Source organism: Rhizoctonia solani, chromosome 6 (genome assembly GCF_016906535.1).
Source record: "Rhizoctonia solani chromosome 6, complete sequence".
Taxonomy (NCBI): Eukaryota; Fungi; Basidiomycota; class Agaricomycetes; order Cantharellales; family Ceratobasidiaceae; genus Rhizoctonia; species Rhizoctonia solani.
Window position 1 is genome coordinate 1,918,436 of NC_057375.1, and position 14,286 is coordinate 1,932,721.

Consider the following 14,286-nt stretch of genomic DNA (forward strand, 5'->3'; position numbering starts at 1 on the left):
TGTCAAGTGCAGTGGAAGTTAACCCAGTTCTTGCTCAAAACAACCATCACAGGCCATAGCTCCACAGAGACAATGAGCGCACCAAGTCTCCGTTCAAAATCTGGATGTTTTGCTTGCAAACGCCGGTTCGTCCTGTTCCCTCGGGTTATAATATTTCAAGGCCAATTGACCTATCAATTTCTGTAGCCGCAAGAAATGCGACGAGGTGAGCGGTACCGATTGCTCGATTTCAAACACAACTCCTTACTGACCACGATGTCTCCAAGTCCAAACCCACATGTCTTCGTTGCGCCAAGTCTGGATTGGAATGCCGCTATGTTGCCCCTCCTCATGAATCAAAATCAAGAATAAAAACTCGGTTTATATACGAGTCTCCTATGATGGCCGGGCCACTGGCATTTGACCGCCAACAGCGTATCCCTCATTCGGCTGTCCCTCCATCTCCTCCTTCACCACCAACTGCCTTGGCTTGCTTTTTAGACCTAGAGACCGATACCAACACGGCAAACGAATTATATTTTCCGTTTGTTCACTCGCCCTCCGATCACCTTCTTGACTTTTCTCTTCCACGCGACGATAGTTGGCATCCAACACTTGTTCAGCCTTCGTCGTTTCGATCTCGACGTACTGGTCAAACCCTTGATCAAATACCCACTCACCCGGAACAGGTTGCCGATCAGCTAGCGCTTGTTTTATCACCAAACTCTGATTCTAGCACGCCCTATGGTAGTTCTAGTCAATCGCGAGCAAGCAGACCGCCGTCGGATATATCCACTGCGTCTATGACCGCCGGCCAAGCCAGTCTGTTCCAAGCACTCTTGAGTCTCGCTCGACCTGAGGACAGCCTGGTATTGTCAGCATTTGAAAACTTGTCCTGTGATTCACAAGGCGCTGGATTGCCATCTCCTGAAAGTGATCTGGATCCCGATCCTCTGGTTAACGAAGACCGGGAGGAACACGACCTGGAAGGGATTGAACGGAATCTGTGTATCGTTCCAACTCTGTCTCGTAACGCCGAGAGTAACACATTAGCATTTGTGCTGCAAAGCTGTGAGTAATTACAAATCACTCTGGTCGTGAGATTGACCGGCGACAAAGACGCTCGATGGTTCGCTTCGACGGTGTATGATCCACTACGGATAGCGTCACAAGCAAAACAAGATATCATAAGGCAGGTTACAAGCTCTCAGCCCACACGAACCCGGGTTATTCTTGTTGCCAACGCCTTTAGAATGCTCGGAAGTACAGTGGATCTAAATGCTAGAGGAGCTTCTCTTCTTACCGTGTTGCGTACCGAGGTCCACCAAGACCTTTCCCTTTTCAAATCACGATCCCCCAGTACTCAACGAGAGAGGGATATGTCAGCTGCGCTGCAGATGCTCGAGAACATTCTGGAGGTAACGTTATGCTCCCCTTGGAGACCGACTAACATTGTTGGCTTACATCATCTCTCACTAGGTTGTCTCGGTCCACTTTTACACGAGCTCCCTTCCGATTGTTTTGGAGCTTTTACAAGCCGTTGCCCCTGTATTCCGACGCGCATGTCCCGAGCCCCCTGAACAACTAGTCAATCTTCCCCGAATGCTTATAGAGCCTGGGCTTTATCGCCGCTATTTCGCGGTCATGGACGTTGGGCTCAGTGTCGTGACCAACCGGCCGCAGCTGTTTAGATACGACGTTTCCTATACGGCCGAGGTGCGCGAACGTATGATCAAACAGGACTATACCGCGGACTTTGGCCTCGAATGGCTATACGGTATTCCGGATCGATTCATATTGCTGTTTGCATGGATCAACGGACTACGAGAAGACTACTATGAGGGAGAGGTCGACTCGGATATTGTCTTCGAGTGGAAGAGCAGATCAAAAACGAGCGGGTTGGGCAAAACTTGCATACTGCGACGGATTCGGATCCCGTTTTTAGAATCCGGCGGCTAGTCGTCCAGGAATGCTGGCGTCAGGTTGTATATATTCCTATATATGGTATGTGTATTCTCTTCATTTGCGTTCCTGGTGGTACCAGCGTCATTTCAATTATCGCAGGCATTATGTGGGGCCAGTGCTGCGGATCCTCGAGTCGACAAAGCGTTTTCTATCTTCATGCGGCTAATCCGTGAAACAAAACCTGCACGAAACCCGGACGCGTTTTTGTTTATCCCCATGCTTGCGGTAAGCCTTCTCTTTTAGGAAGGTGGGCCTCGGCTGGTTTGCCTGACTCGACTTATTCAGTGCGGCGTAGCTGCTAGGAACGAGAAAGATCGCGAAACATTCAAACAGCGGATTCTTGCCGTTCGAGAGTGTTCAGTTCCTGGGATCGTTGGGAACGGGGGCGTTCATGTTCTCCAAGACATCTGGGCGCGAACGGACCTTGAGGGTCGGCCTGCTATCTGGGCAGACTTTAGCATATCGTATAAACGGGTTGTTGGTATCTGAATGAATACGTGTTTCACTCTAGGCGGATGTGAGGCTTGTATTTGGAGCAGTGGATACCAAATTTGTGTTTTGGCTGTTTTGCAGTAGGCATTGATGTAGATTAGGCATATTTGTTATGTTTATCAATAATCGCATGGACAGATGCTGGAATCAATTATTCATCCCTTCAATCAAATGCATCTCCTCAAGTGCTCTTGAGACCGGGCTGCCTTCCTTCAAGATCTCCCGTTATCGGCACACCTAGAAAAGAGCTATGGAACTTTTACGCTAGAATCAGGAAGGCGAAGGAAGATGAACAAAGCTTTGTCTAACCTAAACTGTGTATAGTTAAACTCTCGGCATCTCTGGATATTGCAGGCGACGATAACATCTATAGCGCTTGGTAGTAACCTGACTATATGCTCTAAATACGGAAACCAGCCCGTCATTTATCTGGATTACGTTAATTCACACAGTGATAGTTTCCTTGTGGCAGTACGAACCGCATATGACGCCTACTGGGACCTTTGAAGCATAGAGTACCAGTATCGTGCAAACTTTACGAGTGGCCAAAGGGGGCCTTGATTGCAACAACTCATATATGGCGTCCATGATGTATTTGAAACCCCCCATGGGTTGTGACAGAAAACGTGAATGTCTCTACTTTACCTTCCGAGCGGTATTCTTGTCGTATTCCTTACTGGCTGCCGAGCTTCTTATGTCCGAAAGGATGTTCGGAGGCCGGCACACCATTGCCTTGGGTTCTGAAGCTTCTGCTTATACATTAACCAATGGTTCGAGTAGTAATCGGTGTTCATCGCAGAGTATATAAGGGACGAGTTGTCTCCCCACCCAGAGGCAAACGATCACGCATATGGCTTATTTGACAGATAAGATCTTTGTACTATTCTTTTCTCCTTACACTCTTTGGCCGGCCTCCCTTGTGATTATTGGACTTGTCGTTCATATTGTCTCTCGTCGTCGCCGGCTTTTCATTCAGCTCCCGGGTCCACCAAATACGGCATGGGTTCGAGGTGAGCGCACCCGCATTACAGCGAGTTGAAATAGAGTAAAATGGTTTTTGTGAAAGGTCATTTCTCGAGTCTCTTAGGCTCCCGTGGTGTTGAGTTTCAGGACGAGATGGTTGCAGAGTATGGTCCGACTCTCCGACTTTACGGTGGATTTGGGGTAGGTGTTTGTGATACGTTGGAACACACGGCTTACAGCTTCTACCCCTATAGGAGGAGCTCATATTCACGGTGGATCCTTTGCTCATACATCATGTGTTGGTTAAAGAACGAGCCAAATTCGATCGGCCCGTTGCCTCTCGACTGTGAATTCCCTAATGATCTAGTTTTCTATCTGAGACTAAATTCCGTTGTTGTTACAGACTTCTTCGTTCGGTGTTTGGTGGTGGTTTGTTAGCAAAAAGCGGTAAGATCAACAAAATCAATTGAATAGCCATAAATGCTGATACTATGAACAAGGTGACGAGCATCGGGCTCATCGAAAGGTTAGCACCCTCCTGGATTTACTGGGACTTTTGGGTAACAGTATTCCCAGCTTCTAAACCCGGTGTTTACTATGAAGTTCCTACGTGAATGTGAGCCACGAATTCATGTTAGGGATAGTTCTAATTAACATATTCGTATTTATCAGTAGTAAATAATTTTGATAACCTAGCATTAGTAACATGGTCTGCTAACATACCACCAGATGCCAATTTTTATGGGCATTGCTAAACAAGTAAGTGTATTCAAAACCACCAAAAAGTGGTCCACGCCCTAATGGAGGACTCCATATTCGCAAGACTTGCGAGGGAATAAAAAAAGATATTGCTTCATCGAAGAATCTTTCAAAAGAAATCGACATCTTCCCTTGGGCAACGCTTGCTGCACTTGAGCTAGTCGGAGAGGCTGGACTGGGATATTCATTTAGCTCTTTCACTGGCGAGCGAAATGAATATCATACCGCGATCAAAAGCGTGATGTATGTTTCACAACAAGAAAACGATTTTATCTACTAACAGGAACACTTGTATACAGGCAGGTTCATAGTAAGATGGGACCATTCGTTAAAGTACTTCCCTATCTATACCGTATAGGAACATCTTCCCTTCGCCGTTGGGTACTGAAGCATATTCCACACCATGATATTCAACAATTACAACATGCCGTAGAAATTCAGAATCAGCAAGCAGAGGAAGTAATCCGCAAACGCCAAGCGCTTATTGCGTCTGGTGACGACTTATTGACTCAAGCTGGTCGTGGTCGGGATATCATGACCCTATTGAGTAAGTTGGTTTCTGTTCTCCTCATATCCGGTGATTGAATCCAACCTTGTCCCCTGGAAGTGAAGGCAAATGAAACGACGGGATCAAAGTTTCATGTTAGCCAACAAGATATGGTTGGACACATGAAGTGAGTGCGCCTCATGCATAGTGCTAAACTAAGTAGCTGTATGTTGATATTCACTAGTACCTTTGTATTTGCCGGTCACGAAACTACAAGGTAAATGGTTGCTCCATTAAATTTGCTTTATTGTCTTTACCTCTATGTTTTAGTACAGCTGTGGCTCATATTCTTGATATACTTGCACAAAAACCTCGAGTTCAAGTGAAGTTGAGGGAGGAGATCAAAGAATACTTCGAGAAGAATTCAAATGATAGTCACTATGATGACCTCCTTGAGTTACCCTATCTTGACGGCGTTGTGCGAGAGACGCTTAGGCTGCATGGGCCAGCCCCGTTCCTTAATAGAATGTAAGTGTGATGTTTGGTATCTATAGTATTGTTTGAGTATACTTAGATATATACTTTAAGATGCGAAGAAGATACAGTCCTTCCGCTCAAGTACGAAGTCAGGACACCTTCTGGCACGTTGACCAGTATCCCAATCAAGAAGGGTACTGGAATACTTATAGGCGTTTCTGCTTCGAACAAATACAAAAGAATTTGGGGTGAGCGTGCACATGAGTACTTTCCTGAAAGGTGGATTGGAAGCAAGATTGAGGATATTCTGAAACCTGGAGCTCGTCTACCAGGAATTTATTCATCCACGTGAGCCTTTGAATTGGCTTTATATAAATGGCTGACCAACGATAATTTAAGGATGACGTTTGGTGCAGGTTCCCGTTCATGCATGCAAGTAGTTGATCTATACCAAGTGAACAAGAACTAATCAAAATCATAAACAGAGGATTCAAGTTTGCCATCATGGAAATCAGTTGAGTAGACACATACTGGTTTGCACTTGGTGCTTACGCACTTCAATTTTAGAGGTGATGATCGCTGAACTTGTAAGGGACTTTGAGTTTGAGCCAGCTCAAGAAAAGCATACCTGGGAAGTAAGAAAGTCCCTTTCTATGAACGCTTTCACCGGTTAACTCTGCGTTGGAAAGACCTTCAATTTTCAACTTCCATACTCAAAAAGGGACACAAACAATCTTATGCGAACGCCAAAGCTACCTCTAAAAGTCATCCAGCTCTGAGCTTTCTGGTCATGGGTGGGCTGTTGGGGTTTGGCTTCCAGGGCTGGATGGGCAGTAAATGCGGGTTCTAAAAAACCATACCTTGAAAGCAATTTGAATGACACTGACAGACGTAATCTGCTTGGGCTGTACATGTTCTGTTTCTACAGTACAGTGTATTAGGCATCAAGCTTGTACAATCCTATTTCTGTTAGACGCGTTGGGTTAGGGTATATTTGGCCCATTTGAAAATGTCCCTACAGAATTTCAAAAATGGCACAACAAACGAGGCGCCTTTCTCAACGGTCAACGCCTCTACCCAAGGGGGTCTCAAGAATATTTCCGACCACGGGGGCCCATTTAAAATGGTGTCCTTCTCGCTAAGCGCTCCTTACCCAGCGCTCGGAAGAAGCATGTCGGATATCGGAAGTGAAGCGCTCCGATAGAAACGCCTCCGTCGCTATGAATGTTCAAGGAATGGGCTGTAAATACATATGTATAACTATGTAATATATTCACGATTTTCAGATGAATTCTTGCAAGGCCACTTATCAAGAGGTTTGGAGTCCGCGTCATCGTCGTGCTCCCGCTTCTGGCCCGTTGTTTTCACATCGGGCCCAGATGGTAGCTTTACATCTACTGGAGGCTTCAGTTTCAGGTTCACCAATTCATTGTCTGTGATACCGAATTTCCCGACGAATTTGTGGGGGAGTCTTTCAACTTCGTCAGGATCAGACTATTTGATATGTTGATCTATGGTGTACGGCCAGAAAATCATCCGATTGGAAGTAAAATTGTCAGAGAGTTTTTGATATAGTTTGCATATAATTGGGCAGTTTGAGCTTGAATTACTTTTGCTTGACTGGGCAGTTAGGCAAATTGATATCCTTTGATGATACTGACAGCTTGAAGATGCCTCCCATTGGTTACCAAGCTTCGTTCGGCTGATCGTACACTGTCCATCACTAAGTCCACAATAGCCGCATGGATAGTCTCCAATATGCAGTATGAATTGATGTAGATTAGACATTTTTGTTGTGTTTATCAATAATCGCATGGGACAGATGCCGGAATCGATTACCCATCCCTTTACTCCAAACGCATCCCTTCAGTTACTCTTCAGGCGGAGCTGCCCTTTCTTCTATATTTGCCAGCGGCACAGCTGACACGGCCTGCAAATAGCCATGGAACTTAAGGTTTCGCATGCAAGACCAAAAGGATCAAGAGAGATGAACCAAGTCGTGGTTTACCTCAGCCATTTGTATTTAAAGCTTCGGTAGCCCCTGATTCTCGGAGGCCGGAATCATACCTATGACACTCGTGTAGTGAATGCATCCTTCTTTGACTGAGAAACTGGCTTGTCATTCATCCGGATTATATTACTTGATACAGTGGTATTATTCTTTACCATCGTGTAATGCATATACTACGATCCCCGTGCGCACTTTCAGAGCGAAGGACATTGGTATCACACTGGCTTCACAAGCAAATCAACGGAATATTGATTACAGCCCTGTTGTGTATCTCGAGTTCATCTACATCTTTGTAGCAGAAAATGCGAGAACCTGTATGTTTTCCCACTAAGAGGGTTCTTTTAGTATTCCCGACATCCTCCCAGGCTTCTTATGTTCTTCAGGGATCGTCGGGGGCCGGTACGTCACTTTGTTGGGTTCTGAAGCTTCGATTGGTATTTTGACTAATGACCTGGCTAGTAATGAATTCTCATCGAAAGGATATATAAACAGCTGAATATCGCTTGATCTAGAGCAAGCAAGCAAACATGACTTATATTCCAGACAAGATTTCTACCTCTCTTTCTTCTTGTAGCATTTGGCTTGTCTCATTCGTGATCATTGTACTCATCACACATATCGTCTCTCGTCGTCGCAAGCTTTTGGTTCAGCTCCCAGGCCCACCACCTACTGGGTGGATTAAAGGTGCGCTCCTCCGTGTTACAATGGGTTGAAACACTGAATGCCGAGTCCGTAAAAGGTCATTTCTCAGATCTCATAGGTCCCCGTAGCGTTGAGTTTCAGGATGAGATGATTGCACAGTACGGTCCAACACTCAAGCTTTATGGAGGATTTGGGGTATGTATTTAGGATTCGTGTTTTATCAAAAAACACGACTGATGACTTCTATTCTCTATAGGAAGAGCTCATATTCACAGCAGATCCATCAATTATGCATCATGTTTTGGTTAAGGAGCGAGCCGCATTCAAACGGCCGGCTGGCGCGCAACTGTAAGTTTGCCAGCCGTCTAGTCATACTTGGAACTAAAGTATATTACTGTTGTAGGCTCATTCGCTCAGTATTTGGAGGCGGTCTGTTGGCACAAAGCGGTAAAGGCCACTCCAGCCAACTCTGCTATTGATATGATGCTAATACTGACACTAAGGCGATGAGCATCGAGTTCATCGAAAGGTTAGTGTAAGGTCGGATGTAATAGGACTCGTGGCTAATGACAATCCCAGCTTCTCAACCCGGTGTTCACGATGAGATTCTTACGAGAACGTGGGTACAAACTCATTCAGTGGACAGCAATACCTGACATGTTCTTATTTGCCAGTGGTAAATGCTTTTGATAACGTGACACTGGCAACATGGACTTTTAACATGTCGGCAGATGCCAATCTTTATGGATATTGCTAAGCAGGTATGCGTATTTATCAAAGCTTGAGAATGAGTTTGGTATTTAACTAAGCTCTACGCAAGACTTCCGAGGGAATAAAGAAAGATATCGCTTCGTTTAAGGGTCCTTCAAATGAAGTTGACGTCTTCCCTTGGGCAACAGTTGCTGCACTTGAGCTGGTTGGGGAAGCTGGACTTGGGTATTCGTTCAGTTCTTTCACCGGCGAGCGTAACGAATATAATATTGCTATCAAGAGCGTCATGTAAGTTTGGTATACAGGAAGGACCTTGTTGTACTGATGGAAGCATACGCATACAGGCAGGTTTTTAGCAAGATGGGCCCCTTCATGAAAGTGCTTCCCTATGTATATCGCATGGGAACACCTTCATTTCGCAGTTGGATACTAAAACACATCCCTCACAATAACATTCAACAATTGCTACATGCTGTGAGGATCCAAAACGAGCAAGCAGAGGAAGTCATACGAACCCGTCAAGGACTTATTTCGTCTGGCGAGGATTTGTCGAGTCAGGCTGGTCGCGGGCGGGATATCATGACCTTGTTAAGTATGCCGGTTTACCTTCTCTTCATTGTTTTTGGTTGACCCTTCGCCCGGAAGTGAAAGCAAATGAAGCAACAGGGTCACAACACCATGTTAGTCGACAAGAAATGGTTGGGCATATGAAGTGAGCATGCTTCACGATGTCATACTAAGTAACCGTGTCCTAACATCACTAAGTACCTTTGTATTTGCTGGGCATGAAACTACAAGGTAAACGGTTGCCCTATCAATTTTTCTTTTTTTAATTCCCTTACTTTTAATTTGCAGTACTGCTGTAGCCCGTATTCTTGACATACTTGCACAAAAACCCCGAGTTCAAGTGGAGCTGAGAGAAGAGATTAGGAAATATTTCGAGAAAAACCTAAGCGATACTAATTATGATGGCCTCCTTGAGTTACCCTATCTCGATGGCGTAGTGCGCGAGACACTTAGGCTTCACGGTCCAGTCACACTCCTTAATAGAATGTAAGTACGGTACTTAGTATTGGTACTACCCAAGTATACTTAGATATATATTCATTTAGCTGTGAAGAAGATATAGTCCTTCCACTTCACTATCCAATCGAGACGCCTGCTGGTAAACTGACTAGCATCCCAATCAAGAAGGGTACAAGAGTATTTGCGACGATTTCTGCTTCGAATCGATATGAAAGAATCTGGGGAGAGCGTGCAAAGGAATACTTGCCAGAAAGGTGGATCGAAAGCAAGATTGAGGAGGTCACGCAGCCTGGAGTTCATCTGCCGGGCGTTTATTCATCCATGTAAGTTCATAATTGGGTTTATTGATTTTAGATAGTTGACTGATGCCTTATCGCAAGGATGACATTTGGCGCGGGTTCCCATGCGTGCATGTAAATAATTGATTTATACTTCTTGGGTGGGAGCTAATAATTATTACACACAGCGGATTCAAATTTGCCATCATGGAGATTAGTTGAGTGAACATCTATTAGTTTTCAATTGGTGCTTACAGACTCCAATGTTAGAGGTGATGATTGCTGAGCTCATCAAGGACTTCAAGTTTGAGCCGTCTCAAGAAGAGCATGACTGGGAGGTAAGAAAGATCCCTTTCGTAATTCCCTCACTGGTTTACTCAACATTGTTACTTGAAAGTCGTTCGGCATCCAGTTCCCATACTTCAAGAAGGACATCGACAATCTGACTCGAGTTCCAAAGCTACATTTGAAAGTGACCCAGCTTTGAGCCTTCTGTGCGTACTGTTGACGCTCGGCTATGGTTGGACCTCGGCCAGCGGTCACAGGTATCGAGATTCTGTGTCGTTAATGTTTCTCAGTACTTTATATAGACAGGACTGTGAATTGTTTAGTAAACACAAACACGCAAGTACTCTGGACAATGAGTAGACCGGCTAGCCTGTTTAGTTTGAGTCCTATTTTTATTTATTTATTCCAAGACTGTTGTTGGATATGCGCGTAACATCAATCATACGATTTCATGTGCAAAAATGTTGTCCAATTGGAAGCTGAAATTGGGCGGAGAAGCCTCGTGTTGAGATGTTGGCCCAGTACCTTAATCTGGACGTACGCATGTATAGTTTGATTGGTTTCTTTCTCATTTGTATATCTGTGTATATTCTCACCAGATGCCTTCCTGTAGGGCCGCTCACAAAAGTACTTCTATTGGCATACTGTGTTAGAATGCCCTTGCTGTACCCCAAGTTCTTTTATTGTTTTCCTTGTATTGACACCCAACGGCTGCGTTATGATGTAGAAATGCGCAATGTTTGCTAAGTTCCCAGATTATGGTAGCTTCAAATTCTCTCCCTTCTCGTGCATCTAAATCTCATTTATCATGTGCAAGTGCACGTGTTTCCGAACTGAAAGTCAAAAGCTTAGAGTTTTCCCACCGAGTATTCCCACTGTGTTCCTAAAATGCCATTAATCTAGCACTTCTTGAATTCTTTAGGGTTATTCCGGAGACCGGTACTTCATTCTACTGGAACGCGAAGCACCTGCTCATACTTTGACTAAAGGGCAGGCTGGTAAGCAACCGTGACTGAAGGGATACATAAAAGCCGGGTGTAACTTGGTACAGAACAGAGTGATCATGGCATATCTTCTAGGCACATTTTCTAACCCACACCTTTCTGATCTCATAGTTTGGCTTTCATGGTTTGTGATTGTAGGGTTCATTGTTCGCACGGTCTCGCGTTGGCGTAGGCTTTTGATTCAGCTTCCGGGCCCACCAGCTACTGGATGGATTAAAGGTTTTCCTTGCCATATCGTAATCAGTAATACTCAGTGGGCTGAGTCGTGTAAAAGGTCATTTTTCAAGCCTCATGGGTCCCAATAGCATTGCATTTCAAGACGAGGTTGTTGAAAAATACGGTCCAACACTCAAACTTTATAGTGGATTTGGGGTACGTATTCGTGCTACATTTAAACACATAACCCGCAACTTTCATTCAATATAGGAAGAGTTTATATTCACGGCAGATCCGTCAATCATATATCACATTTTGGTCAAGGACCGTGCTAAATTTGAACGTACGGCTGGTGGTCGACTGTGAGCTTTTCGACTATTGGTTCATGTTTGGAACTGAAGTTCGTTTCTGGTGTAGTCTACTTCGTTCGATTTTTGGAGGTGGTTTGTTCGCACAAAGCGGTGAGACACGCTGACGAACCCGCCATATATCAAGTCAAGGTACTGACCCACATAGTAAGGTGATGAACATCGGACCCATCGAAAGGTTAATACAGTATAATATCATGTCTGTTGGGCTTATAATCGACCATTCTCCAAGCTTCTTAACCCAGTATTCACTATGAAATTTCTACTTGAGCGTGAGTCATCCCTTCATACAACCAGCAATAACACCCAATAAGATTGTGTTCGATAGTGGTGGGTGTTTGGGGTAACTATCGAAGTACTCGTATTGTTTACCACTGAAATTTACTAGATGCCGATCTTTATGGATATCGCCAAACAAGTGCGTATTTCCGACTACTGTCAAAGCGCTCGTGGTTAACCTGGATTATCTGTCAGACCTCTAACGGAATCATGAAAGACCTAAATGAATCCAAAAGCTCCACAAAAGAGCTCGATGTTTTCCCTTGGGCCACAGCTGCTGCATTGGAACTTGTTGGAGAAGCCGGACTTGGGTACTCGTTCAGTTCTTTCACTGGTGAACGTAATGAGTATAATATCGCTATCAAGAGCGTCATGTAAGCTCGGTATATAGGAGCGACTTTATTACTGATGGAAACATTCGCACAGGCAGGTTCTTAGCAAGATGGGCCCCTTCATGAAAGTGCTTCCCTATGTATATCGCATGGGAACACCTTCATTTCGCAGTTGGATACTAAACACATCCCTCACAATAACATTCAACAATTGCTACATGCTGTGAGGATCCAAAACGAGCAAGCAGAGGAAGTCATACGAACCCGTCAAGGACTTATTTCGTCTGGCGAGGATTTGTCGAGTCAGGCTGGTCGCGGACGGGATATCATGACCCTGTTGAGTAAGTCTACTCGTATTCTCTTACATTTAATTCGTTTCGCTCATCACTGACCTCGTAAAGTGAAAGCGAATGAAGCGGAAGGATCGGAGTCTCATGTCAGTCGGCAAGAAATGGTTGGGCACATGAAGTAAGCATTTCCTGTCAAGCATTTCGGGTACATATATAATGACACTATGACTAAGCACCTTTGTGTTTGCTGGCCACGAGACTACAAGGTGATGGTTTCTTGTTGGTCTTTCTTTCTTTTCTTTAATTTTGTTTTACAGCACGGCTGTAGCCCGTATCCTCGACGTGCTTGCGCAACAGCCCCGAGCCCAAGTGAAGTTGAGGGAAGAAATCAGAGAGTACTTTGCGAAGAATTCAAACGACACCATTACGATAGCCTCCTTGAATTACCGTACCTTGACGGTGTAGTGCGCGAGACACTCAGGCTTCATGCACCGGTTGCGCTTATTAATAGGGTGTAAGTAGACCACTCGTTCGTCTATACGCTAGTCGAGTATGCTTAGGTATATCTCTCAATTTCAAGTTGCGGAGAAGATATAGTCCTTCCCCTTCGGTACCCAATCGACACGCCATCTGGCAAATTGACTAGCATTCCGATGAAAAAAGGAACCAGGGTATTTATAAGTATCTCTGCCCCGAATAGATACGAAAGAATCTGGGGGGAGCGTGCAAAGGAATACTTACCAGAAAGGTGGATCGGAAGCAAGATTGATGAAGTCGCTCAATCCGAAGCTCATTTACCAGGTGTTTATTCATCAATGTAAGACTCTATCTTACATCCCACCTTGGATTGATTAACTAATTCTGGTCACAAGGATGACGTTTAGCGCAGGCTCTCAGGCGTGCATGTAGGTCATTACTTTATAATCGACACACAAGAGCTAATCGAAACCGCACACAGCGGATTCAAATTCGCTATAATGGAGATCAGTTGAGTTGAAAGTTGTACTCCTATCCTTGACCCTTGCTCACGTCGATATTAGAGGCAGTGATCGCCGAGCTGATCAATAATTTCAAGTTTGAACCATCTCAAGAAGTGCATAATTGGGAGGTGAGAAAGGCACATTTCATGAATTTTTGATTACTTGATCCAACACTGTCGTTCCGAAGACTTTCAATATTCAATTCCCGTACTCCAAGAAGGATATCAACAATCCGAAGCGGGTTCCAAAGCTAACTCTAAAGGTCACTCAGCTCTGTCAATGAGCCTTTTTCAAGGATTATCGGAGTTCGGTTACATTTAACTCCTTCCTTGACAACCATTACTCTCTGGACTCCGAGTGGTAGCCAATCTTACCTGAATGCGTACGGGAAGCATGACTTGCAGAATCAAATGCTCTTAGTGAATTGTAAAAGATATATGTCCAGGATGTTGAACTCCGACTAAAACTCGCTGACCGAGATATTATTCTATCTGCAACAAATTGCTGACCAAAATGCTACTGCAAACATGAGACAGGAACGAGCCTAAAAAAGGAGCTTGAGAGGGTAATATCCGAGAAAATGTACCGCTAAGTGGGTCGCCACCAGGGGAATTGGAAGGTGTCCTGGGTATCTCCTACTCTTTTGGACTCGCCGATTAGAGATATGTTACAAAAACTGCTATTAGTCGGGCGCCGTGCCTCAAGGATGGCACCGATGACCTCGTGTATGTGTGCCAAAATTATATCTTGAAGCCGCTCCGGTATGAGTCTCTGAGAGCGATAACATAAACTGACAGCT

The 14,286-nt window shown here is 44.7% G+C and overlaps 2 protein-coding genes across 2 annotated transcripts; both read left to right on the forward strand.

Moving 5' to 3' along the window:
* Positions 1 to 72: 72 nt before the first annotated feature.
* On the forward strand, positions 73 to 1,938 carry RhiXN_06026 (Fungal Zn(2)-Cys(6) binuclear cluster domain; the record flags this gene model as incomplete). Its single annotated transcript, XM_043325842.1, has 5 exons — positions 73 to 125; positions 187 to 205; positions 267 to 1,050; positions 1,099 to 1,397; positions 1,459 to 1,938. 5 exons carry the CDS (start codon positions 73 to 75, stop codon positions 1,936 to 1,938), a joined length of 1,635 nt encoding a protein of 544 aa, XP_043181274.1.
* Positions 1,939 to 2,100: 162 nt separating this feature from the next.
* RhiXN_06027 (cytochrome P450 family protein) lies at positions 2,101 to 12,972 on the forward strand (the record flags this gene model as incomplete). Its single annotated transcript, XM_043325843.1, has 47 exons — positions 2,101 to 2,169; positions 2,230 to 2,425; positions 3,303 to 3,446; positions 3,503 to 3,600; positions 3,654 to 3,745; positions 3,803 to 3,846; positions 3,900 to 3,925; positions 4,129 to 4,158; positions 4,223 to 4,401; positions 4,458 to 4,468; positions 4,517 to 4,705; positions 4,766 to 4,832; positions 4,890 to 4,922; positions 4,976 to 5,173; positions 5,234 to 5,470; positions 7,332 to 7,447; positions 7,499 to 7,532; positions 7,708 to 7,817; positions 7,873 to 7,970; positions 8,032 to 8,123; positions 8,179 to 8,222; positions 8,279 to 8,304; positions 8,355 to 8,394; positions 8,450 to 8,469; positions 8,507 to 8,536; positions 8,596 to 8,774; positions 8,831 to 9,078; positions 9,132 to 9,198; positions 9,252 to 9,284; positions 9,342 to 9,539; positions 9,599 to 9,835; positions 9,893 to 9,925; positions 9,979 to 10,007; positions 10,061 to 10,128; positions 11,001 to 11,076; positions 11,194 to 11,335; positions 11,388 to 11,454; positions 11,509 to 11,600; positions 11,656 to 11,699; positions 11,759 to 11,784; positions 11,995 to 12,024; positions 12,081 to 12,259; positions 12,312 to 12,345; positions 12,390 to 12,558; positions 12,619 to 12,685; positions 12,741 to 12,773; positions 12,825 to 12,972. 47 exons carry the CDS (start codon positions 2,101 to 2,103, stop codon positions 12,970 to 12,972), a joined length of 4,422 nt encoding a protein of 1,473 aa, XP_043181275.1.
* Between the last annotated feature and the right edge of the window lie 1,314 nt (positions 12,973 to 14,286).